Source organism: Podarcis tiliguerta (assembly GCF_965153285.1).
Source record: "Podarcis tiliguerta genome assembly, chromosome: 11".
Classification (NCBI taxonomy): Eukaryota; Metazoa; Chordata; class Lepidosauria; order Squamata; family Lacertidae; genus Podarcis; species Podarcis tiliguerta.
This window is the reverse complement of record NC_139544.1, coordinates 50921980-50948731: the sequence shown is the minus strand read 5'-3', so window position 1 is coordinate 50948731 and position 26752 is coordinate 50921980. Positions and strand designations below refer to the sequence as shown.

Genomic DNA, 26752 nt, shown 5'->3' with positions numbered 1-26752 from the left:
CAACCAGGCATGAAGCCAGACTGAAATGGATCCACATTTCCAGTCTCCTTGAAGCATGCCTGAAGCAGGACAACTGCCATGTTCTCAAGCACATTGCCCAAAAGGGACATTTGCCATTGGGCAACAGTTGTCTAACACTTCTGGGTCCAGAGAGGTCCTCTAAGGAAGAGATGCACCACCACAGCCACCACCTCCTTGAAGGCAGATGGTACCTCCCCCTTCTCCAATGAAGCCTTGGCCACTCTCTGGACCCACCCAGTCAGCACCCTACAGCTAGTTATAACAAGCCAAGGTAGGCATTAGTCAAGGGGGCAGGTGGTCAGCTGCGCTTATCCAAGAAAATTGTCCTCATCCTCAGGCCACAAGAAGATAAAGTGGTCCAGAAGGAGAAGATGGTGCAGTGGATTCCCCCCGTGTGGACTTGCTCCAACTGTGGCATCCTACTCTGCCCAGATCTGAGTGATTTTGTCCCTAAAGTGCCTTGCAAGGTTGTTTCAGCAGACATCTGAAGGAGTCACAGCAAAGCTCTCTTGGCCAGGTAACAAAAGCCCATTCACTAGTCCAACAACATTTGGAAGACCTCATGCTCCTCACCCCTGCCATAACATGAAGTTTCACTCAAGGTGATTTAATGGTAGCTATATGTTTTCTTCCCAGTTCTTAATGCAGAGGATGGTTGTTTCCATCACATACGACCTGTGAGCTTCCTTGTGTCTGCCCACTTCCGGAGACCCAACTATGAATGAGATTGATCTTTGCCTGACCCAACATGGCAACTTCTAAATGGTCCACACTGACCTCCACTGAGCACACTCTCTGAGCCTTTACATTAAACCAAACTTCAATGACAGTTGTGCACTGCAAAGAACCTTCCATCCACTCTCTGGTAGACTTTTATAGGGTGTTTCCCTTCAGTGACTTAATTCCAGTTTTGAAATCCATGATCATGTTCATGATGCTCATTGGCATAACCGAATCTATGACAGAAGGCATTAACTTCCCTCCTAAGTCCACCTGGACAATCGCCACAAACTTGGAGTGCTCTGGGTTGCTGAAAGAGAGGAATTGTTTTTTATCCATTAAGAAATCGGAAATTACACACAGTTCTAGGAATCAAATATGACACTATAACCTGGCAGTAGTCAGCACTACTACTTTGTCGTCATGTTTGGCACTTATTTCTACTAACCCAAGCAAACGAGACATTTTTCTCTCTGAGACAATAACCTCAAAGCAATGCATTATTAGATTTTGTATGCACCCTGTATCATAAGGTCCCAGGGAGAGTTACAACAATTAAAATATACCCTTCTAAAAACAAACAGTTCTGATTATCAGAAGGTGGGAGGGAAGAAATTAAACTGTTAACAGTGAGTATTGAACAGTACAAACTCAGCAACAGATGGGACCCACAGAACAGAACCAAAAAGGGAAAATTCAGCAAAAAGCTTCCCTTCGCTATACACTTAAATCATTTTCCCCTGCCTTGAACTCTGGAAAGCCTCTGCCAGTCTGTGTAGATGGCACTGAGCTGGATGGACCAATGCTATTCTAGGCTGCATCAACGGAAGTATAGTGTCCAGATCAAGGGAAATAATAGTACCACTCTATTTTGCCTTGGCCAGACCACACCTGAAATTCTGTGTCCAATCCTGGGCACTATAATTTAAGAAGGATGTTGACAAGCTGGAACGTGTGCAGAGGAGGGCAACCAAGATGATCAAGGGTCTGGAAACTAAGCCTTATGAGGAGCGCTTGAAGGAGCTGGGTATGTTTAGCCTGGAAAGGAGGAGACTGAGAGGAGATATGATAGCCATCTTCAAATGTCTTACATGGAAGATGGAGCAAGCTTGTTTTCTCCTCCCCAGAAGGAAAGGACTCGAACCAATGGCTTCAAGTTACAAGAAAGGAGATTCCAACTGAACATCAGGAAGAACTTTCTGGTGGTAAGAGCTGTTCAACAGTGGAAACAGTCTCCCTTGGGAGGTTGTGGACTTTCCTTCCTTGGAGGTTTTTAAGCAGAGGTTGGATGGCCATCTGCCATGGGTGTTTTAGCTGAGATTCCTGCATTGCAGGGGGTTGGCCTAGATGAAACTCGAGGTCCGTTCCAACTCTTCTATGCTTCTATGATTTGGTAGGGCATCTTCCTATGCTCCTATTCATGTAACCAAACCCCACTACAACTGACGCAATCAAGTTATAAAGAGCTCTTCTGCCTCCCAGCTTGGAAGCTATCATGTTGATTTACTCTTTCCTGCAAATAAACAGGCTGTGACGACCACTTACCCTGGTATGGGACAGCACGCATAGCCAGAAGGGTAGTTTGTTCCACGCACATACTTTGCAGTTGGAGGAAAGGCTGGGTGGTCCACACTTACAGCTATGGGGGAGAACAAAAGGGAATTTAAAACCTGCTCCACCAGCAAGCATGGTGACCCAAACATACGTCCAAGCAACAAATCACCAATTGGCAGTAAGAATAAAAGAGCAACATACCGTGTGTGTATTAATAATACATTTTTATTTATATCCCACGCTTCCTAGTTCAGAAAACCGGGCTCAGGGCGGCTAACAACAAATTTAAAACACTTAATTGATGCAACGAAAAACAGCATAAAATACAGTATAAAACGCGAATAACAATAAATTCAGAATTCAAAAATAAATTTGGGGGTAAATCCATCCAATAAACACTAAATGATCACCAGGGCTAGCTGGCTAAATTAGTCCTGTTTGGGCCAGCGAGGAGACCAGGGGACAATTTGCTGTGGGATCCCAGAGCGGGTAGTCTTCATAAAAGGGGAGGGAGAGGGAAGGAAGGGGAATAAAAGATCAGGCTAAGTTCAAATGGAAAGCCAGGCGGAATAGCTCTGTCTTACAGGCCCTGCGGAAGGAAGTTAAATTGCATGAAAATAACATGCAAATAAGCTCTGCTAAAGTGTGTAAGGCAAAAATGCTTTTAAAAGAATATATTAGGAGAAATTCACATTAAAATTATGATATATTTTCATTAGGACTTATGTTTTCTAAGGAGCAAAATAATGTGAGGAATGTGGGGAACTGGACATAAGATTGGAAATATGAGAAACAGATTTGTCCATCCCTACTTCAAGGGATATGGGTATAGTTCTCTAGGAAAATAACATGGGGTTTTTATGGGTAGGAGGATAACAGAGCTATTTGTTTTCTAAGTTAGTATTTATTACAGTTCTATTCTTCCAGAGAGCTTAAGACACTTCATATGGAGGTTAGCCTACTGGCTTAAGAGCCAACTCCTAGGGACTGAGGTCTCTTTGGTCGAATGAATAAAATAAAATATTGTGATGACTAACATATAATCTACAGGACAAGGATAACTGTGACTTTAAGGATGAATGGGAACCCTTTACAAAGTATCTGAAGACACAACAAAGTGAACTGGACTCCTTGGCAGGTTCTGAATAAACATTCACAAACTTTTTATTGATAATAATCAGCTAAATAGTTTGAGGATCTATACAACTTTGTAACATGCAGAAAACAGCAGTCTCAGAGAAACCAAAGACTGGAACTGAGGGAAGTCGGGGGTGGGTGTGGGTGGGCTTTGTGTGGGAGGGTGGGGGGAGGAAGGAAAAATGGGGGGGGGACAAGGATGATATGTTTTTGGATAATATGTCTTGTTTTAAATTTGAATAAAAAAACTAAAAAAAATTATTGTGATTATGTGGGGTCGAGTTTACCTGCCCCCCCCCCACATTTTATTCAAGTTGGTACCCCTGCCCACTACTGAGGGGAATCACCAGGTTATGTGTGAAATCCATTTCTTAACCCCTTCCCAGCAAGCAATATTACTTACAGTTTGTTGTCAACAAATCTCCATCATATGCTTTAACATGCAGCAAGTAGACAAAGTCCCTTGGCGTAACCAGCCCCAAGCCGTAACTGTGTGTAATGCTTTGGTAAACGAAAGTGTCCTGTAGCAAATACAAAACAAATAAATAAGCAAATTGTTAAAGCATCGGCCCCCAACTTCCTTGGCTGCATCAAGGTAACCTGCCTACCAGGAAAACAAGTTGAAGAGTCTTATATTGAGCTTCGTCAGCAAATTGCTAGGTTTCACCAGCAAAAAGCAAAGCTGGCATTTTCAAGCACGCAAGCACTGCTGATGTTCAGCTCAGAGTTCAACATGGAAACACTGCTTTTCACTGATGTGGCAGAAGGGTGGATAGAAATCCTTTCAGTAAAATGACTGAACAACTAAATAAATTATAGTGGTGCCTTGGTTCTCAAACGCCTTGGTACTCAAACAATTTGGAACCCAAACACTACAGCAAGTGTTCCGGTTTACAAACTTTTTTTGGAAGCCGAACGTACTCCATTTTGAGTACCACACTTCCGTTCTGAGTGTTACACTGGCAATTTGAGTGTTACGCTGAGGTCTGTCTGTTTTTGCGGCTCTTTTGTTTTTGTGACTGTGTGGAACCCAGTTCAGCTACTGATGGATTGATTGTTTTGACTGCAGTACATTGTTTATTGTTTTCATTTTATGGATCAACGGTCTCGTTAGATAGTAAAATTCACATTAAATTGCTGTTTTAGGGGTTGTTTTTAAAAGCCTGGAATAGGTAAATCCATTTTGCATTAATTTCCATGGGAAAGCGCGCCTTGGTTTTAGAACGCTTTGGTTTTGGAACGGATTACGTTTGAGAACCAAGGTATGGAATGGATGGGGGTGTATGGAATGGATTACTGTATGGAATGGATAGGGATCGAAAACAGGTAACCAACCTCATCCTATGTGTCCCCAACACTTCCTAAAGATGTTTCTGCAAACATCAGAGTTCTCACCTTCCTATTCATTTCTTCCTTATTTTTTCCTGGCTTTTAAAAGTGTTGTCCCTGCCCTAATCTTTCTAAGTAATTTCAGAACAATTGGACGGAAGGATGCTAATACATTTGAGAAAAATGGATTAAAAAAAGAAAAATATATATTTTGTGCGGTTGGGATGGCTTGGAGTTTGGATTCAGCAGATCTTGGGCTTTCACAGCTGAGCTGGTGATACAGCAGTGTAAGTCTCTCACCCTGACTCACCCAGGGCTAAGCTAGCATAAATCCCCCCACAAAGGAGAACATTATGGGGAAGTGGGGGAACACAGCAGATAGAGACTTACACCTCTTCCAAACCCTTCTCAGCTCAGTCACATGACCTAGCAACCCGGCAGAACTTAACCAGGAAAAAAAAGATGGTTCAAGTCAAATTCCTCCAAATCCCTCTTTAATGAAATCTGGAATAGAGGTAACAAATGCTGGCTTTCCATAGTTAGGAAAGCTCTGCCGGGGAAAATACGTTCCCTCCTTCCCACATGTCTGAGGACAAAGTAGTAGGCTATTGCCATGTGTGTGGCATACTAAAGTCAGAAAGGAATTGCTTTCACTAACTTTCCTGAACAGTAGCTATATTGGTATGTTATTTTTGAAGTGTATAGCTTATTTGCTATGTCTTTAAGAAGTTGGCAGGTATGGCCTTACATGCCACGAAGCATTATGGGCTGCATCCTATGAAGTCATCCTTTAGCCAGCTAGCCTAGTCTAATGTTTATTGGATGGATTTCCCCCCTAAATTGATTTTTGAATTCTGAATTTATTGTTATTCACGTTTTATACTGTATTTTATGCTTTTTTTGTTGTATCAATTAAGTGTTTTAAATTTGTTGTTAGCTGCCCTGAGCCCAGTTTTCTGAATCAGGAAGGGCAGGGTATAAATAAAATGTTGTTGTTGTTGTTGTTGTTGTTGTTATTATTATTATTAAGCGCAATGACTTCTGCTTGTGCAATGGGATTTTCTCCTCTCTCGCTGTGTACCCACCAATCTGTTCCAGGAGGTTGGCGGGAAACCAGGAACATAATGAGGAAGGGAGAGGAACTCCTGCCACACAGGCAGAAGTCCTTGCACTAAAGAGACAAGTTATTTAGATGCAACCCCAAATAATGTACAAAGATGCACCTATGAAAACCCAGAGTTTTATACAGCTGCCCAAGGCACAAGACCTGTTTGTCCCCCATTTCAGCTCTGCCAGAAAAGCCAACGTAATGCCTAGGCTAAGAAAAAAAACCCCACAAACACACCCCAGAACTTCAAAACCCCATTAACTTATGGAATCACCTGGTCAATTGTATCTACAAGTTTGTACGACTGTACTGCTCTGTCCCACTTGTTGCGGTACTCAGCCCGGAAAATGAAGGGAAAGAGTTTAGGAGCCGGTACTTCCACTAGGGCTTCAGCACGATATCTAGGTCAGATATGGAAACAGAGGTATTTCAGAGGTGTTTGGTTTGTATCAGGAATTGAGGAGCAGTTCTACGCACGTAGAAGAATGAGGCAGTAGAGCAAAGCAGTATAATTTTAGACTGGCATGGGTGGGGAAGAAAGAAAGGCACTTGTGACAGGAATTTTATGGTCTTAGACATATGTTAAATGTTCATAAGTGTACCAACCAAGCACATACATAGATCAGCACAGGAAGACCGATCTGGAACCATTTTGATTCCCAAACTGTCCCAAACTGACCAAATGTTTTCTCTGCAAGGTCAAAGGAAAATGGAAAAGCCTCCCCATTGTCTTTTCCTTCACAAATCATGTATTAAGGGTATGTCTGTGTTTGAATAGGGTGTGAACTGGTGACATAGCCCAGAAACTAAGTATTTATCATTACAAAAGACTATCTGTGCTCCCCAGGCAATCCAATCAAGTAACCTAATAAACAGGAGATAAACAACAACAGGAGAAAAACAATATTCAAAATTCTGTTTCAGATCCCCTTTTCTGTGATGTAGGTGTGATGTTTCTGGGGGTGGTCTTGATCTACAGGGTGGCAATTTCAAAAGTCTTTATAAGGCCTTGCATGCCATTTTTCTGAGTCCCCCCTCTCTCCTGTGGGTGAAGGGAGCACCCTGTTGCAACAGATCAATAAAGATCAGGCTTACTAGCTGCTTTGCTTCTCAATATTCTCTGGTTGGCCTCTGTTATTCTCTCCTACCAATAGGGAACCTATGTAAGGACTCTATATGGGCTCTTGGATACCCCATAAGGGAAAAGGGCAATTTTTGTTTACAACACACTGATGCATGACTGAAAAGAGAGAACATCTAAGGCAGCCTTAGCTGGGACACCCTGGAGTGCTGCTGCCAGTCAGTGTGGACCATACTGGCCTAGGTAGACTCGTGGTCTGACTTGATACAAGGCAACTTCCTATGTTTCTGATAATTCATTCATAGAATCATAGAACTGTAGAGTTCGAAGTGACCACAAATGCCATCTAGTCCAACCCTCTGCAATGCAGGAAGGTCAACTAAATCTTACATGATTTGGAAGCTACAGCTAGTGAAGAATGCACCAGCCAGACTGTTCACAGGAGCAGGCTACAGGCAACAAGCCATCCGCCTCTGTTGAGAGAGCTACACTGGTTGCAATAAGCTACCACTCCAGGTTCAAGACTCTGGGTGTAAATTCACAAAGCCTTAAATAATCTGGGACCTCCGGATTCCTTATGCTCCATCTTGATGGCTGAGATTCCCTGAGGGTCCAGTCAGCCTTTACTAGAGACCATGCCATAAGTATGGAAGGCCCTGCCCTGTGGAACTCCCCGCCACTAGAGGTTCGGCAGGAATGATTCCTGCCTACTTTCAGAGGGTCTGTTGAAAACTGTGTCATTCAGACAGTCCTTTGGAATGTGATGTTTTCCTACCCACCAACAACCAGCTTCTACTGATGCTTCTACCCACATTGCTATAATCTTGCATGTTGTATATTGCCTTGCTGTGTCTTTTATGAAAAGTGTGGCTTGTAAATGTTTAAATAAATAATGAAACAAAATTACCGTAGTTAAAACAACAACAGCACCACAAGCTTCCACCTTATAGCATGGCATTTTGGGATCCATTTTTAAAAAACCACAAGCTTCCACCTTGTAGCATGGGATTATAGCATGGCATTTTGGGATTCATGTGGCATTTAACATGGAAGCTGACTGGCATGAAAAATTCAGGAGTCCCTGGGATGGGGGAGTGACTACTAAATCAGTTTTGAGGTCTGCAGTATGGACATGTCTATCATTAACAGTTCTCGGAATGGGGAATTCCCTTGTATTGTGATTTTGCCCATTGGTGCTGCTTTTCAGTGAGTACATGGAAGGAGATAGACAGGAACGAAAGCCCTGTTTACTTACAGAGTTCCTGGGAAATCTGTTGAAGGTCTTGCCGACACTGACATTTGTTTCTCAGGTTGACAATAAAGGAAAGGAAAAAAATAATAATCAAACGCCTCTGAAATATCTGTAACTTTAAAAAAAACAAACCCCAATTTTAAAAAATCTATTGTTTTACTTCTAGATCAGGTTCTAAATACTCTGGTTGCCTGTGAGAAATAAGAGCTGCCTGTTAATTGACCAGGCATCTTGGGATGTTTCCTTCTTCCTTTTAAAGTTGCAATTATTTATCAGCAGGCTGATAAAAAAAAGAAAAACCTGCCATGGGCTAATAACAGTTTGGGGCTTAACAGCAAGAGAGAAATAGCTGAAACGAGATGAACTGCATTGTTCTTACTGCACTTTTCACCACTTTCCATCCCACTGGATCATGAAGGTACGAGAAAATTTTTATGGAGAGACCCTCTGAAAGTTTCTTATAGTCCATCTATCTGTGAAAATGGCAAAGCAAAGGACAAGTAAGTGTCGCAAGGACAGGGGAGGGGGATATAGCACGTTTTATTCATTCCACAGAGCACCTTAACTGTGTAGGGTGTGACAGCACTAGAAACATTAGGCTGTTCTATATAGAAATAAAGGGACGTGGGTGGTGCTGTAGGTTAAACCACAGAGCCTAGGACTTGTTGATCAGAAGGTCGATGGTTCAAATCCCAGTGATGGGGTGAGCTCCCGTTGCTCGGTCCCAGCTCCTGCCAACCTAGCAGTTCCAAAGCACATCAAAGTGCAAGTAGATAAATAGGTACCACTCCGGTGAGAAGGTAAATGGCATTTCCATGCGCTGCTCTGGTTCACCAGAAGCGGCTTAGTCATGCTGGCCACATGACCCGGAAGCTGTATGCCGGCTCCCTCGGCCAATAAAGCGAGATGAGTGCCGCAACCCCAGAGTCGGCCACTGGTCAGGGGTCCCTTTACCTTTTAAGCTACTGAGGGTAATGGGGCCCTTTATATGTTCAGCTGTCCTTTGTCAACAACAAATTGTCGCTGTTTTTGTGTGTGTTGAATATATGCTATATGGTAATTGATGGACCTAATAGGTATGTAGGTTTTATTTGTTTTTTTTCCCATCTTATATTTTGGAAATGTACATCCAGGTGCTTTTTTCCCCTTTAATTTTTTTGGGGGGCCCCAAGAGAGTGGGGCCCTAAGTTATAGCTTGTTTAGCTTTATACAGTACGTAAATCCAGCACTGCCAGTATGGGACAGCTGCATTTTCCTGCATTGATTCTCAGGGTCCCTTCTATTGAATCTATGAGTCACTTCCAGTTCCTCTTGCGCGCTAAATTCCCATCGCTTTCCCGGCTTCAAGAGCCGGGCTCGCCTCGTGGAGGCGTGTGTAGATGCTGCTGCAACAGAGCCGCACCAAGCGCTCACCTGGGTCTTGTCGCTCGCATCCCTTCCAGTCTCCTCCTTCCAGGCTGCAACTCGCGTTTCTCCTCGGTGGGGGGCGGTGTGGCTCAGCAGCATTGTGATGCCTTCGCCCGCGGGGCGTGCCGGGAGTTGTGGTTCGCAGGGGCGCTTGCTCTCCGAACGCCGGGCAGCCGCACTGGCATGCGCGGTGGCGCCCGGCCTCAGTGGTGGAGCATGCGCAGTGGAGCGCTGACGGCGCCATTTTGGGAAGAGGCGGCTTTTTTTTTCCCGTTTCAAACGTTTTGCGGGCGGGAGGAGGAGGCGCCGACTGAAGCGGGTAAGCGGCTCTCTCCCTCGGGGCGAAGAGGGTGGGGAGTCGCCAGACACGCGTTATTGCCCGGCGGCGGTTCCACACGCGGTGAGGTGACGCGCGGCTGTCCGCGGAAACACGAGTGTCGCGAGTTCAGACGTGCGCGCCCGCATCTTGCGCCCCTCGCGCGAGAAGCGTCCGCTTTCGACCCTCTGAGGAGGATTGAGGGAGATTTCGGGGAGATGGATGTCGGTTCCGAATCCGTATTAGGGCTAGGCCAAAATTTAGCCGCTAGCCTACCTCACAGGGCTGTTGTGAGGGTGACATTGGGAGGAGGAGAACCACGGGCGCCAACCCGCGCTCCTTGGGAGATAAAGGCAGCACGTATATAAATGAAATGAAATACGTGAAATAAGCAGTTATTGGGGAAAAGTAAAAATGTAATAAAATAGTTGCATGCAATAGGTAAAATAAATTATTATTATTATTTATTGAATTTATATACCACCCTATACCTGGGGGTCTCAGGGCGGTTCACAGAGTAAAATCGATATAAAACCACAAAATACATAATAAAAATAAAAGCAACCCAATAGCCCCCCCCCCCGACACACACACACAAAAAGCACATTTTAAAAGGGCATAGGGATGTAAATTAGATCAACCAAAGGCCTGGTTAAAAAGGAACGTTTTTGCCTGGCGCTTAAAGTTGTATAATGAAATTAAGTAAAATAAACAGTTACTGGGGAAAAAGAAAAAATGTAATAAATAAAATAGTTATTGGAAAATTCTTATAAGAAGCAGTCAAGCTTCTTGTGACGCATTAAGGAAGACCTGATTCAGTCCAGCCCATGCCTGCTTTTATTTGTGTTTTTACATACAGTTCAAAAAGAATAAGAATAAAAGGAGAAAAATTAAAACCACGGTAATCCAAGGGGACACAACAGAAAACACCTAAGGGCTTCCCTTCCTCTCCTTCTCTGGCGTCTTCTCTTTTCCCTCCCTTCTGCAGTGGTACCTTGGTTTACGAACCTAATCCGTTCCGGGACTCAATTTACAAATGGAACACACTCAACAGGAAGCAGAACATGTTCTGCTTCCAAGGCAACGTTCACAAACCAAAACATCTACTTCCGGGTTTGCAGTGTTATTAATCCAAGTTGTTCATAAACTAAGTTGTTCTTAAACCAAGGTACCACTATATTCCGAGTTGCTTCCAGGTGGGAGGATGGATAGGACCACAGCCATAAAGTGGTGAACTTTGGTTGGATTCCCGCTTCTTGTACTTACCTGGGAGCAAGTAAAGCTTTGGCATAGGTGTGCCTGGGGTTTTGCTGCTGCTGCCTTATCAGGAGGACCTACTTAAATAGCATGTCACTCACCTGGGAGGATTCGATTGGATTTGATATTTGTGTCCTGCTTCTCCAACAACAAACATTGAGTTCAGAGTGCCCAGCTTGTAAGAAATCAAAACATGTTTTCAGCGTCTGTTTGTCTCGGGAGACAATGGAGGAGTGTGCCTTTGCAGGTGAGGTCAAGCTTGCAGCACCTGCTGTGTCTGTAGCGACCGATACAGGAAAGTCATGATTTGCTGCAGCTGGGGCAGATGAAAGTATCCTGTTCTGCTGCTGCAGATGCACCATGGTTTTCTTCTCTCTGCACTCATTGGTCCTCTGGTCACTGCTGTGGATATACAACCTGGCTGTCTGTCTCCAGGCACTACGATCCTGCAAGGGATTCCCATATGGTGGGATTAATGTTGTCAGCCTTCATGTCACACTTTCAAACAGGCTTTGTAACAGAGAGTCGGTCCGGCAACAGGTCCGGCTTCTGAATCCACGACATTTATTAATGCTCAGCGTGGCTGACTCACTGGTTTTCTCACTTGCTGTCATTTTTCAGAAACATGTCTAGCGGTTCCAGGAATCCAATTTGGTGAAATGTGTAATGGCTTGCTTGATTAAAAAAGGCAGCGTCTACTCTCCGGAATCAACTGTTTCTTGTCTTCTGGCAGATTGTAGCCTTGGCAATAGTAGTTGCTCCTTGAAATCCCACAGTTCAATTCAGTACAAGGACAGGCTCTATAGGTCTGCATCTCAAGCATTGGAGGCCTATATTGAAGATTTCGATCTCAGCCTTGCATCGCCAGAAGTAAGACCTGGAAAAATCTGCATTACACAGAGTACTCGTAAAGACCTAAGGTCCTCGGAGGACAGTTTCAAGCGCAAATATGGTATGTGAGTGTTATTCCATTTGTGTCAGGCAAAACCTTGGCCCCTCTTAAGGGTCACTGGAGAGTGGCAGATGATGCACATTTTTTATTGCTTAGCTTACCTAATTTTGATCTTATTTGCATTTCCCATCTTGTGATGCTTAAGCGGCTTCCAGTGAGAGAGAAGTGGCAAGTTTGTATATAGGATTAAAGTGAAATGTAATACTCGGCAAATGAGAGACATTGTAATAACATTAATAACTTCATAACATTGCTTAAGAAAGGGGTCATATTTGTGTTACAGCAGCTATTAGTCATTTTTTTTATACATTCATGTTAGATGATGTGAATAATGTAGCAGATGATATAACTAGTTAAGATGAACTTAAGTGTTTTGGTTTAAGCAATGGATGTATTTTTATACTGCTTTTCATACAATTATTGCCTTTTAAAGTGGCTGTCATCAGTAATAAAAGAGAGGGGCTGTCATCATTAGACTTACAAGCTAAAAAGAGAGAGACACTAAAAAGGGGGAGTGGATGGAAAAGGTAGAAGACGGTGCTCAGTTCTTCAAGAGTAAAACAAAGTGGGCATTTATATCCAGGCCAGGCCAGGTTGATTTTCCCTTGCTGGTGCTCTTGCTTGAATACCAGTTACAGTACTTGTTGGTCAGATTGTACTTTCCCCTTGTTTCTGCAATTCAAGAGCAACATGCTTTCAGGCAAGGAGAAGGAAGCAAGCTCTTTGCAGCTGCTCCTTCTGTGGTGATGGATGGGACCAGATTGGTCTCTCGCTTGCCTTGATATTATACCAGGGAGGCAGCCTCCCAGTGCCCCTCGGCCACATCGCTGGAGGCAGAAGCCAGTGTTTTCTTGCCTTCTGCTCTACAGTCTCAGGACAGCTTTCAGCTGGATTTGTATGATCTTTCAGGTGGGAGAGGGGGAAGTGACAACACAGAAAGTTTCGGGCATGTGGCTTTTAGTTAATGTTAGTGAAGAACTGATCATACAAACAGTGAACAGTTTTGTTGCACATGAGTAATATGTCTGATTAAGGATTTTCATAGGAAGTGGCTGTTTGTATGAGCAAAGATACCTGCGTTTCCTGCATGCAGTCCTCAAAGAAGCAGCTGTTCCAACTTCCGTGAGAATTTTAATGGACATTATGTTAGTCTTGCAAGTAGATCACTCTTGTGTGCAGTTATTTGCACTATCCTGTACATGTCTTCTCATAAGCAATTCCCATAGTTCATTGAACAACCTTAATATATGTCTAGTAAAATTGCACCTTTCTGACATCTTTTAAATATGTTTATGTTGCTGTTTTTGTATTTTTACAGTTTTTTTTAATGTGACATCTCTCGTATTGTTTTCAGCTTTGGAGAAATTTGAGCAGCAAGCCATATTAGGGTCAGTTGTGCCACATCTGAGGAGAAAAAATGCCTATGATGCAGATATGCTTAGTCTCACTACCGATGATCTTCTAGCCTTCCCTGCAGATGGTTCTTTACCTTTTATCCATGCTGCTGCCTTAAGACCTGTGCCTCAAAGTATCAACCAGAACAGGAAGTCGTTAACAGCATCTGCTTCCTGTACTCATCAGGCTTCAATCTTTGGCAATGAAAAAGTATCGAATTTTCCTGAAAATCCAGGTTCTCCTTCATATCAACACTCTAGCAGAAATGTGAACGCACGACACAGATTTCACAGATATGACTCTGGGCATTCTGTGAAGGACCACTTCATGGAAGAAGACAACTCAGAGTCTGTATTTCATAAGAACTATCCAAGGTGGCTTACAAGCCAGAAATCTGACCTAAGTGTTTCAGGGATAAGCAGCATTCCCAGTTTCAAGTATCCAGTCTGGCTGAAGAGTCATAATCTCTTGCCGGAGTCAAGCAATGAAAGTTCTACCTGGGCACCAGGTGGAGAGGACGGTACCACATTTTTGGAAAATAGCAAGACACTGATGAGGAGTCAAAATGATGTGGAAAGGTCAAACCATCCTGGATGTTCTGGACATAACAATTTGTTGGACCAACAACATGAGCATGAAGTTCAGAGAAACTGCCACTATGATATTCCAAGTGCCTATTTCACGCCTCAGGGTTTAAAACACAGGCATTCATTTACAGGTAACTCACAGGTGCACTTCATTTGGTGGTCAACAAGTTTTTGAAGCATGTGGTGATCGTGAATCCAGACTGTTTCTTACATGTTTTCATAGACAGTAAAACAACTTTCTGCTACCCTTATACCCATTGGCCTGATTGAGAAACAATACTGCCCAATCCCTAGCTGTGGTTGGGTGTCAGTAGTGTAAGCTCACCTACTCTTCCTGGCTTCCATTATAATATCTGAGTTAACCATAGTTAGCATATGGTGAAGCTGTGTTTTCACTAACCATAGTTAACACCAAACCACAATTTAAAACCATGATTTTAAGTGGATCTCTAAATGGTGGTTTGGACCTACTGTGGTTAGAAATAATCAGAACTTAAAACAGCAGCAGAGATTATGATAGAAACTAATAAAACCTATGCATTATTTAAAAACTTGGGAAACTGCATGGTTTTAGCTTGTTTTTCATAATGAAATTTTCTGTAATAAATTCTTTTATTGTTCGGAGTACTTTAAATCTTATTTGATCTATAACTTTTATTTGTAAGCTGCCCAGAGTTTGATTTTTATCACAGAAATCATGATACAGTATAAGTCAGTGAGAGAAACGTTGCAAATTCTGACATGCCATTCTGAAATTGGAGGAGCAGCCAGTATTTTCTAATTGGCTGTGGCTAGACTCACTCACTTTGTCAATTAGATGGGTCAGTTTAATTGAAAAAGGCCTCTTAAGTATATTCATAACGCTATTCGGGGTCTTGAGGTCTGTGACATTTTTGTGCCACTGTCAAATGCATACAAAAACAGCGGCCATTCATGACAGCAGTAATTAGCATGGCTGCTGTTGCCAGTGATCACTGTTCTTATCTTCTATACATTTGACCTAAGATAAGAACAGTGACCATTCATAACAGCAGTCTCACTAATTACTGATGTTATGAATGGTCACAGTCCTGATCTTGTATACATTTGTCCTTTACATAACTGTCAAAGGCCTACTGGATTCCACTTATTTCATGGCCTTTGGTCCTGCTGTTTACATTTTCTCTCTCTTACCCAGTGTTTGTCTCTGTCTGCCAAATGAGGATAACATTTCACACATGCCTAACCCTGCTTCCTTGTAAGCCCCATTTAAATCAATAAGACTTACTCCTGAAGAGACATAGTTATGAATGGACTGTGTCCTTACTTTAACACAGTATACTTCTTTTTATTGTAGCAGATCTTCTCAACACAAAACTGTTATAACTTTAGATACGTATGTTTATTTTGATTAACGTGCAGTACAGTCATACCTTGGTTGATGAACGGAATCCGTTCCGGAAGTCCATTGGACTTCCAAAACATTCGCAAATCAAGGTGCGGCTTCCGATTGGCTGATTGGCCCCCAAAACAATGCCAACAGCCGAAATGGATGTTCGGGTTCCAAAGAATGCTCGCAAATCGGAACACTCACTTCTGGGTTTGCAGCGTTTGGGAGCCAAAATGTTCGACTCGCAAGGCGTTGGTCAACCAAGGTACAACTGTATACACCAGATGTGAATTCAAGGTGACTTGCATTTAATTGCTGTTTTCAATAAATGATTTCAGATGAGGGTACTGATCTAATACTTCAGAAGACAAGGGGGACTCAGGAGACTTCTGCCGACGAATTAACGAATGCTCTGAAAAATGATGGCAGCCCTTGTACAGTGGATGTGTTAGAAGCAGAAAGATCATGGGATAATGTTCCTATTGGTTTGTGAGTAAACAAGACATACACATAGCTTTGTTACGAAAGCATAGCAAGGATATATCAGTTTAACATTCAAGAGTATTCAAGTGTACATCTTAGTTTGTACAGCAGACCTCCAACCGGCCTGAGCATGAGCAGTACTTCTTCTGCAATGAACTCCTGGTATTTTTCAGAGGACATAATAAGTGCTGGATCAGGCTAGTGGCCCATCTAACCTGGCATCCAGTTTCCCACAGTGACTAAATGCCTACAGAAAGCCCATATTCAGACCAGGGTTAGAAGCTGGTCAGCAAATGGAACCTTAAACCTGGGTTATGGTAGCCACAGTGGAATGTCTAGGTGCCTTTTCTGCTGTGAATTTTTTTTTTTAAGTATTATTAATTTCATTTCTAAACCACTTTTTATTTTAAAGGGAAGCTGTTTACAACACATTAAAACATAAAAAAATCCAGAATAAAATAAATTCAAGCTTCAAGGAAAATATTCCAGATCCTTCTCTAAGCAACATTTTGCTTTCCTCATACTTATTTACCTATTTAATTTATAGAGCTGCCCCATAGCAGAACTATTCTAGGAAGCCAGTGGTTAGAGTGTTACACTAGGACCTGGGAGAGCAGAGTTCAAGTCCCCACTCAGTCATGAAGCTCACTGGATGACCGTGAGCCAGCCAAAGTCTCTTAACCTACCTCACAGGGTCGTTGTAGGGACTAACTGAGAAGGGAGGTGAACCATGTACTCCTTGGAGGAAAAGGTGGGATATAAGTGCAATAAATAGCTCTTCTTACCTGCTTAAGCAAGCTGTAGGGCTAGCCAAATGGAGATTGGCACCCTGGCATCCAGAGACTTCAATGTGGTCGCAATTGGGCCCACGCTAGTCGCAGAATGTGCCTGGAGCCTGGGGGATTTCTAATACTGATTCAGACACTTAACTGCCTCAGACACTGGAGATAGTAAAAGGGTGTCATGACTAGTTGCCATTGGTAGACATAACCTTCATGAATTTGTCTGTTGCCGTCGGGGTTAGTGGCAATCTTGATATCCTTGTGGCAGCAAATTCCATAAATTAATGATGCAATGTGTGAAGAAGTAATGCTTCCTTTTGTTCGTCCTCAGTCTCCCATCATTCAGTTTTCTCATATGACCCTGGATTCTAGTACAGTCGTACCTTGGAAGTCGAATGGAATCCGTTCTGGAAGTCCATTTGACTTCCAAAACGTTCGGAAACCGAAGTGCAACTTCTGATTGGCTGCTGGAAGCTGCTGCAGCCAATTGGAAGCTGCAGAAGCCCCGTCAGATGTTCGGCTTCCCCAAAAAAGTTTGAAAACCAGAACACTCACTTCCGGGTTTTGATCGTTGGGGAGCCGAAACGTACCTAGGTACGACTGTACTAAAGAGGGCTGCTGCGTTATTGCTATGGGAACCTGGCTAATTGCAAGTGGCACTGCTTTCCTTTCTGCCAGCTGGCATGATGCCCATGATCTGGTTCTGATGGGTTAGGATTATGGTTGACATGGTCTATATTTTCAATTACTCTTAGCCATGATTTTGAAAGTGTTAGAAGGACACCAGCCATGTTTCTGGCTTATGCCTCTTGAGAGGGAACTGTGGTCAGGAGGAATAATAATAATACCTTTATTGTCAACCTGTGTACCATGAAATTAAATGAGCCTCCTCCCCCCCCAGCACTCAGATCTCTTATCGAACAACACACCACCTCGCAAGTCAATTTCGCTATGTTATTTTTCATTCAACAGCCTAACAGCCCACGGATAGAAGCTATTTTTAGCCTGTTGGTACGGCTGATTATACTTCTATATCTCCTGCCCGAGGGTAGAAGATTAAAGAGGTGATGGCCAGGGTGTGAGTCATCCCTGAGAATTTTTCTCGTTCTCCTAAGGAGATGATCCCTTGCGATGTCATCTAGCGGACTCAAGGGACAGCCCATGATATCATGTGCTGTATTCACCACCCTCTGTAGAGACTTTCTGTCCATGGCTGTCGAGGCAGCTTACCACACTGTGATACAATATGAAAGGACACTTTCTATTGTGGACCAGTAAAAGGAATTAATCAGTTGTTGTTTAACATTATTCTTTCGCAAGACCCTGAGGAAATGGATTCTCTATTGGGCCTTTCTGACCACCTAAGTTATGTTGATTTTCCAAGTGAGGTCCTCACTAAGGTAAATTCCCAGGAATTTAAAGGAGGAGACTCTCTCCACACAGCCCCCCTGATATACAACGGGGCAGGTTCCCCTCTCTTCCTTCAGAAGTCCAACACCTTCTCCTTTGTCTTACTAATATTTAGGTACAAGTTACTCTCTAAGCATCAGGTAGATACTTATCTACTGTACACTGTTTCATCTCCGCCTGCAATTAGGCCCATTATGGAAGTATCATCTGCAAGCTTAATAATTACTGTGGATGGATCAGATGATATGCAGTCATATGTGTACAATGAGTACAGGTAGGGACTTAGCACACATCTCTGTGGGGTGCCAGCGCTAAGCTTTAGGGAGGTAGATGTAACAGTCCCAATCCTCATTGTTTGTGTCCGATCCCTCAAAAAGTCTTTAATCCAGTCACAGATGGTAGAAGAAAGGTCCACATCCATCAGCTTTTTAATAAGAATGTCCGGGAGGATGTTATTAAAAGCTGAGCTATAATCAATAAACAACATTCTATGGTATGGAAAAGCTGTTTTGTTAAGTGTATTAAAAAAAATAAATCAGCCATTTAACTCTGCTTACAGAAACAGAAACATCACCAAATCATAACACCCACAGAATATTAATGCTCATTGATACCAATGTTGTTATACTATCTGACTTTCAGGGCTGTTTTTGACTGAAAAAGTCTCCCACTGGTTTGTATACAGCTATGCTAAAATATTTTTGAGAATGAAAAACTATTTCAGACAAGACATTAAGCTCCAGATATCTGTCTACAGGAAAACTCCAGTACCTGTGTGTTGTGATGAGGAGACCTTTCCGCAAAACCCCAAAGCAGGCATTGTTAATGAATTTTTGGAAGATTGCTTAAAGAATGTCGGGCAGGTATGTTAAAAGTGAAGCTTGAGTGAATATCATTGTTGGCAGCCATCTGTCTCGAGAGACAATGGAGTGTGCCCTCCAGGGGTTCTTTATCTTTAACCTATAACATATAGTACTAAAATGGAAAAACAGCCCTGCCAAGCACATTCCTAAAGAAAGCTATGAAATCCTTTTAATATAGATCTGGAGCTAAGGTGGAAAATTGCCACTTAAATCACAATCCTGAACTTCATAGGGGAGGATAACTTTTTCAGCTGCTGTATTGAGTTCAATGTCCTTTGATTACAATATATTTCTTTAGTTCCAGGAGGACACATTCTCTGGAGGGAATCATCATGGCCCTGTGGAAGCTTTGAAGCTAATGCTGTTTAATCTTCAAGCAGTTCAGCACAGCTTTAACCAGAACAAAACTGCTGGACAAAAAGAGGAATTGAAGAAAGTAAGTTCTTCCATTTTGAATGAGACTCCCCTTGATGTTTAATTATTTTCTATATTTTTACCCCCTCTCTTGAAAAGACTGGCTGAAAAATTGAGGCATAACTATCTAAATTCAAAATGACCTGGAAATAAAACCACATGCAGAAATGTTTAGCGTACAAAGCCTCTTAGGCGACTGGTGATTCTGTTTTGATGGAGATGGAGAACTGTAGGACAAAACTTGATCTGCTAAATGACTGAGAAGGATTGTAAAGCACTTGGCATGCTAAAAATGCAATATACAATGCCATTGCATGTGAGCTTCATTTTATTTTATTTTTTAAAAAGCATACACAAAAACCTACCATTGTGCCTGTAAACGTGGACCTGGGGAGTTTAAACAGTGGCCCTTGATGCTACTAGCCTGAGCCAAGCAGTTAGATAATAGAAATATATTGCTATAAGTATTTGTATAAGTGCTCATCATCCTTCACATACACTATTTCATTTATTCTTGGCAACAACTGTTTAAGTAGGCCAGTATTATCATTATCTTCAGTGGCACTTTATGAAAAATAAGAATCCAAGTATCTGCCCTGAAGCGTATACAGTCTAAAATCTGATTCAGAGAAAGGTGCGGAAAGTGTAGCAGGGATAAAATGGGACAAAAAGTCATGTTGTTTCAGTTGCATATTCTTAGACTTCTTTACGGAGCACAGAGATTGTGTAAAAGCAGAAAAGTTTGGATTTAATGAGAGATTTGAAGTAAGAGAGGTGGTTTGTTTTTATGGGTGGGCACTAAGGCACCAAGTGAGTTCATGGCCAAGATAAGTTTTTTTGGGGGGAGGGGGGGACAAGGGGGGCAGTCCGCAAGCTGGAGTTTGAAAGCAGCAATTTCTTATCTGAAGATTGCCCAGTGCATTTTGATGAGAGAAGGTCTTCCTGCATCTTTTAATTGGAGCACCTGTTAAAATAACTCACGCAAAATAAATTGCTTCTCCCAAACATCAGCACCAGCTTACTTCTCCAAATCCCCCTTTTGGCGCAACTCCCATTCCTTCTGTAACTGTTAATATTTGCTGCTGAATTGTTGCTGTTGTGGCTTTACAATTAAAAAGGATGTGCTATTTTGCACAATGGCTTATATACAGGTTGTTTGCCGCCTCGAGCCACAAATGGTAGGAAAGGCAGGATTAAAGAACCTTGAATGAATACATAAGCCCAAGTACATGTAACCAGCTTGAAGCTGTTCCCCTCCCTTCTGTTTTCATTGTTTGTACTGCCGCTGCCAAGGTGTGATTTGAACCAAGGACTTCATGGCTCACAGTGTTAGCAACTACATTTAACCAACACTACAGCATGTTTTAAGTAAAAAGATACAAAAAGCCTTGCTGGATCAGGCCTGTGGTCCATCCAGTTTGACATCCTGGTCTCATAGTGGCGAACCAGAAGCCTATGGGAAGCCCAAAACAACAACAGCAAGGCTGATACTGTATTTTTCTTTTAAAACTTGTACCTAATTTTTCTGTGCTGTGCGGGCCCCGCTTTCTGAATACATTACATTCCCAGAAAATAGTTCGCTAGGCAAGTGTTTGCATTACAAGCTAATGGTTTCCATTATTTCCTATGGGAGCATTTCTAATCTGTGCTGTCTCCGATTTCCCTCCCTCCCTGATTTCTGCCTGAAACCTCTGCAGCCAATCAGCAAAAGCCAAACAAAGGGAAAACTGATATGTCTTATCTCACCTGTTCCCTGATTTGTCTGATTTCTCTTCCTCCGTCCATGGTTTCTGCCTAAAATGGCTGCCACCGACCAGCAAAACACAAGAAAGAAAGGGGACAAACTCTGGCTGTTCTCAGTTATCTGAATCAGCCATTTGTGTAGCGACATTTGGGTATAATTATTTGCATTTGGATAACGAGCATTCCGATAGGGGGACCTGTATTCCGTATATTGCTTGGGATTCTGCTTATATTCTGATAAAGAAAGGATGTTCAGAAAGAAATGTGTCCTTGAGCAATGCTGCTAAGCAAACCTGGCTTCTTTTTCAGACTTTTTTAGATGAAGATGTGGAATTTAAACTGCATGATCATGATATCATCCCTGTAAAATCACTTCAGAGGTAAGCAAGCTGAGATCCCCAGACCTAAGTCTTGGCCCCAAACCCAATTATGCAAGTTAGTTCCAAATTAATACAATTTTGTTAAGAGGGCTCCCATGCACCATTCTTGGTGAATCCTTATGATCTAATATTACTGCATGTCATATTCTTATTTATTTCTATTACGTTCCATTTTTCAAAATTATCACATAATTAACAGCTTAATGATTTCTATTCGTGTTACTATATTATTCAACTTCCAAAATAAGAGCTTCAAGTGAGGAACCATAGCTTTTTCCTTTTCATCCTGCATGTGCCACATCCAAAAATCAGTTGTTAGTTTCTTGGCCTTATATGCCTCGCTGATGTTTTCCATTTTCCTGTGGCATTTGGGGCTATCTCCTTACTCCCACTGCTGTTGCATTCCAGCCTGGTTGGGGCGGAGCTGCAACTTCAAGGTTAAACAGGCTCAGCTCCTTCCCATAATACTCAAGAAGCTCCAAATCAACCACAGCAGATCCCTCCCTTCCACTGGCAACGAATCAGCAAGTTCTAGACATTCCCCATTTCTTCCTCCTGCTGGGAAGGGAGGGGAAAGGAGGTGCCATTCCTCTTCCACCATCCCAAAAGCCCTCATGCTGCTTTCCTTTCACTGCTACTATACCATTTTTCTTTTTTCTTTCTTTTTTTTAAAAGGTTATATCTCAACATCTCTATGATTTCTTTCAGTCTTTTTTTGGGTGGGGGTAGGCTCTTAACTCCCAGTGACACCCTTCCAAACAAAGCAACCAGGCTCCCCCCCCCCCTTTACTCCTTTCAAGCCGCACTCAGCTTTACATCTTCTTTTAAATCTCAGTGTGACATCGTACATCAAGCCATCCTCACATGTAAAATTCGATATTAGGAGAGGGTTGCCGAATCATAAGTGTAAAAGCTTCTATAAAATATAGCAGAGAGCCCCCCTCTTCTCCATCCACCTCCAGCACAAGATAGAATTTTCTCCTGATTTCACACCTCAGTTGCATGCAGCTGATTGTTTCTCAGTTATTATGTCCATTTTTCCAATGCTCACCTTAATGCCAATTAAAATCCAGTGATTGGGGGGGGGGGGTTCGCATCAGGCTGTAAGTGCATAGTACCCATTGCCTCCACCTGTCTCAACTCTGATCTGTGCGGGGGCAATTGAGGTGATGACTGGTTGCCAATACCTCCTGTACCCCGAGAGGCTTATAGGGGATTGTTTAACCCTTCCATCCCCTTTTTTAAGCCTGTGCCTCTCTCCGATGTTGAGAGAGCCATCACCCTGGAGCGGGACAGGAACTGGATGCCTGTTTGCATGGTTTTCTCTTCCCCACCTGCACCATCTTCATGAGGAATGAAAATTTTCTGAATCGTGCTGTGCACTAAATTATTTATTTCTGAGCTATACTGTGAAATCTGGGCTGGGTATGGTATAACGTAACAGGTTGAAAGCAAGATTATCTGAAAGTGTAGCCCACTCATATAGCCTTAACTTACTCCATTGTGGAGTAAAAGAAACACATTGAAGTTTGGGGGCCTCAACTTAGGTCTAACACGGCCTGCTTATAGGTTTTCTATCTGGCCACCGCCAAAAGCAGGATGCTGGGCTAGATGGATCTTTGGGGCTGACATAGCAGGGATCCTATGCATTAAAAGAGAGCCAGCAGATCACTAAAGCCTTGGTTCAACGCATCGTTAATGGGCTGATCTGATGTGCTCTGAGAAACCAAAGGAAGAACAGCCTCGGTCCTGTATACCTGAAGGAGCGTCTCCACCCCCATCGTTCAGCCTGGACACTGAGATCCAACGCCAAGGGCCTTCTGGCAGTTACCTCATTGCTAGAAGTGAGGTTACAGGGAACCAGACAGAGGGCCTTCTCAGTAGTGGCGCCCACCCTGTGGAACGCCCTCCCTTCAGATGTGAAGGAAATAAGCAGCTATCTTATATTTAAAAGACATCTGAAGGAAGCCCTGTTTAGGGAAGTTTTTAATATTTAATGCTGCATTGTTTTAACACTCGATTTGGAGCCACCCAGAGTGGTTGGGAAAACTCAGCCAGATGGGTGGGGTATAAATAATAAATTATTATTATTATTATTATTATTATTATTATTATTATTATTATTATTTAACACTACTATGCACAGAGATTGATGCTCATACATCTGTTTTGCTTTGTTTATAGGGCTTTACATCATTTATCTCGACTTAAAGGTCTGGTTGATGATACAAGTGGCGAAGAATAACCCAAAAACAGTTATCAAGACATGAAGCATACATTGTCATAAATCTATGAACTGGGGGAAATTCCTAGGGCAGTCTCTTAATCAAGACCTGGACATTCATGGGATAAATACTTCTCAAACTAGAGCGTATGCCTACCACTTCAGCTGAACTATGGTTTGGTGGATGTTCTCTATTGAATTTTTTTTTACTTTTCAGAAACTTGCACAAGCTCATTGAATGGACTGGTGGCACTGAGTGGAATTTGGGGCTCCCTCTTCTCCACTCCCACAGGCAACTGGCTTCATCCATGCTTTACGCCATACCAAGCCTTTGCAAGCCCCCTGCGTTCCATGCAGCATGAGTTGCTTGGGGAAAGCCAACTCTAAAACTTTGCTTGAATTCTCAGGTTTCACTGTTCTCCAGCACAACAGAGACAAGGTCCAAAGGATTAAGTGTCACCCACAGGCTATCAAAGCTAACCTTGGGAATTTCAGGAAATCAAGATCATCAAACGAGAACGTCGCAACAGCCTTATTGCAGAAATTGTTTTTTGTTTGTCGATTCACTGTGTTTACACAGGTGGGAGGGTGACCTTCAGAATACAAGCTGCTTTCCTTTCACTTCTAATCATGCTTGGCATCATAGGATTAAATTTCAGCATAGTAAAAAATATACCGGAGGTTTCTAGGATGGCACATTCTGGGAAACCATAATAGTCAAGCTGTGGTGTCTCCCGCTTTCTGCCTGGAAGTGCTATGCTATAGGCTTGGGGAACTATGATGAAATCCAGGAGTTTTCATAGAAATGTGTATTATAGCTCTTGTTCTTGAGAATGAGGGCAGTTAAAAATGTAAGTTCTCACAAAGTATAGCCATATGAAGCGACTCAAATACCTTTAAAAGTGCCTTTTCCCACATAGGTTGGAATATCATTTGTTGCTCCAAGAGTGTTGGAATATTTTTTAAAAAATATATAAAGATTGATGCTGCTGGTGCCAGACATTTGGCTATATTTTCAGCTATTGTTACCATCCCTAATCCTTAAACTTGAATAAAAAATGTCCAGCGTCTCTTTCAGTGCAACCCTAAGCATGCCTGTTCTGCTGTCTTAACTGAGGGTCTACCATCATGAACTTGGTCTGTTGGGCTCGTGGAGTTTAGCCTGTGCTGATATTTTGATGCCCAAGTTTCTAGCTCTTGGTCTCATGAATGAAGGACATTCTTCATCTAACTTTTGAGATACTTGGGTGATGGATACTGTGGGTTCCAGGTTGTGTTTGGGGCTGCAGCCAAGAGGTGCTTCCCAAACAAAAAACGTGTGTGCTGTTTTTGGAAACCAGTTTGAGTTGCCTGTTTATAAAGCAAAACAAAAAAAAACCCCCCTGCTCTTTGATATGCTGAAGGAGTATATGAATTGTCCTTAAGTTGGATCAGACACCTGAGCATCAGCTGAACAATATTTTGTGTGCTTTTTCAAATCTGGGGTGGGCGGGCTTTGAGAAAACAGGACACATGTATAAGATGTTCAACATGCTAAATAAAAGTTTTGCTTATCCACCACCAGGCTTGGTTTAGAAGCCTTCCTGCTATGTTGCATTAATGCATCCTTTCTCTGATCCAATAGAGCACTAGGCAAGGGGAGAAGGTTTTTCCACAAAATCCACAGGGAATATAATTACATGCAGTGAGTTCCTTTTGACTTAATTTCCATAGCCAGCTGTCAGGGAACTGCCATCGGAGCTGGAGGTGGAGAGGAGGCTCCAGGACGATGGTGGAGAGGGTCCCAGTAGGGGGAGAGGTAGCCCGTCCGCTGGGGAAGGAAATCAGTGTAACACCAGTGGAGAAGGGGGGCAGATGGGGGAATCGGAGAGGTGGCTCCAGGACTCTTCGCAGGAGACCAGTGGAGAGGGCACAAGTACTCCGTTGCCCACACCCACTTTGCGCAGAAAACTTCCGCGCAGGCAAAGGGGGAAGAGACTGGGCGTCAAACAGCTTCTATGCTGGAAGAGGTTTAAGAAACGCCCACTGATGGATTCTGCCAGCGACTGAGGCAGCCACGGAACTTGAGGCTGTCCAGACAGAAAGGGTTCAACCAGGCAACCTAGCCAGGATTAACGGCAACTTATGCATGAGCAACCCCTAGAACCATTACACCAGCATATTGATTATATAATTTATATATCCAAAGTATTTTTACTTTGGCCTTCAGCCAGAAAGGTTCTTATAGTGATTTACATAAATTCAGCAAAACCCAGACAGTTGCTGCTTCCAGGTTTACAATCTAAAATCCATGATACGAAAGGAAAACGGGATGAGGAGGGCAGAGAAAAACTGGCACCAGTTCTTAAAATTACTTAGAAGTTCTTACAGTGACTAAGGGGAATGGAAGCTGTTCAGGGTGAGGAGTAGCTGAATGGAGTTGGCCTTTCAGCAGAACTGATAGTGTGGGCTTCACTTCCTATCTCTCCCTCTTCAGCAGCCTGAAGGAATGGCTGTCGGCAGCAGAGGGAGCCGGGACCCAGCTGGAGCTAGTTTCTCAGGGTAGTCAATGGAGTGTCCCTCTCCAATGAATTAGGAATGCAGGCTGTGTCTAAGCAGAAATACTGTTAGTGCTATTCAAATTCTGAATCATTAGGAATTCATGGCAGCAAACATCTTCTTGGTTTTATTTGTGGAAACAATCATTGTGCCAAATTAACCAAACTAACTCATGAAGCAATGATCCAGTTCACAGGCAGCATAGTGTGAGGTTTCCATGTGTCAACAGAAATCTTCTGTCTAGGTTCCTGTCCGCAGCATTCCCTACTGCATTTAAAGGCCATTAGTGTCTAGGGACATTTTTCTGCAGGGTTCCCCCCATCCGGTGGTTCGAATCCCCGCGACAGGGTGAGCTCCCGTTGCTCGGTCCCAGCTCCTGTCAACCTAGCAGTTTGAAAGCATGCCAAAAAGTGCCATTAGATAAATAGGT

General features: G+C 42.9%; 2 protein-coding genes across 5 annotated transcripts; one reads left to right on the top strand and one right to left on the bottom strand.

Annotated features, from left to right (window-relative positions):
• Window positions 1-880: 880 nt before the first annotated feature.
• On the bottom strand, window positions 881-9756 carry STARD6 (StAR related lipid transfer domain containing 6). Of its 2 annotated transcripts, XM_083403229.1 has the most exons (7): window positions 9616-9756; window positions 8582-8675; window positions 8206-8255; window positions 6144-6270; window positions 3836-3953; window positions 2287-2380; window positions 881-1051 (listed from the first exon to the last, which is right to left on the bottom strand). In XM_083403229.1, the coding sequence occupies exons 2-7, from the start codon at window positions 8669-8671 to the stop codon at window positions 895-897; spliced, it is 636 nt and encodes a 211-aa protein (XP_083259355.1). In that variant the 5' UTR covers window positions 8672-8675; window positions 9616-9756; the 3' UTR covers window positions 881-894. The 2 variants fall into 2 exon arrangements, with proteins under 2 accessions (XP_083259355.1, XP_083259356.1); XM_083403230.1 differs by lacking the exon at window positions 9616-9756 and having other exon boundaries at window positions 8206-8265.
• Window positions 9757-9786: 30 nt separating this feature from the next.
• LOC310659448 (lung adenoma susceptibility protein 2) lies at window positions 9787-25347 on the top strand. 3 transcript variants are annotated; one of them, XM_083402983.1, is made up of 8 exons: window positions 9787-9928; window positions 11804-12134; window positions 13489-14247; window positions 15824-15974; window positions 18918-19023; window positions 19322-19459; window positions 21490-21560; window positions 23745-25347. In XM_083402983.1, the coding sequence occupies exons 2-8, from the start codon at window positions 11849-11851 to the stop codon at window positions 23803-23805; spliced, it is 1572 nt and encodes a 523-aa protein (XP_083259109.1). In that variant the 5' UTR covers window positions 9787-9928; window positions 11804-11848; the 3' UTR covers window positions 23806-25347. The 3 variants fall into 3 exon arrangements, with proteins under 3 accessions (XP_083259109.1, XP_083259111.1, XP_083259110.1); XM_083402985.1 differs by having other exon boundaries at window positions 9792-9928; window positions 19328-19459; XM_083402984.1 differs by having other exon boundaries at window positions 9849-10009.
• Window positions 25348-26752: the final 1405 nt, after the last annotated feature.

Bases quoted from the DNA above. Each gene is read 5' to 3' on its own strand.
- STARD6 (XM_083403229.1), bottom strand. From the start codon at position 8,671: ATGGACTATAAGAAACTTTCAGAGGGTCTCTCCATAAAAATTTTCTCG. The intron at 3,954-6,143 runs GTGATTCCATAA...TATTTGCTACAG, and splicing joins TTGTAGATACAATTGACCAG to GACACTTTCGTTTACCAAAG. The intron at 2,381-3,835 runs GTAAGTAATATT...TCTCCCCCATAG, and splicing joins AGATTTGTTGACAACAAACT to CTGTAAGTGTGGACCACCCA.
- LOC310659448 (XM_083402983.1), top strand. From the start codon at position 11,849: ATGGCTTGCTTGATTAAAAAAGGCAGCGTCTACTCTCCGGAATCAACT. The intron at 15,975-18,917 runs GTGAGTAAACAA...ATCTGTCTACAG, and splicing joins GATAATGTTCCTATTGGTTT to GAAAACTCCAGTACCTGTGT. The intron at 19,024-19,321 runs GTATGTTAAAAG...ATATTTCTTTAG, and splicing joins GCTTAAAGAATGTCGGGCAG to TTCCAGGAGGACACATTCTC.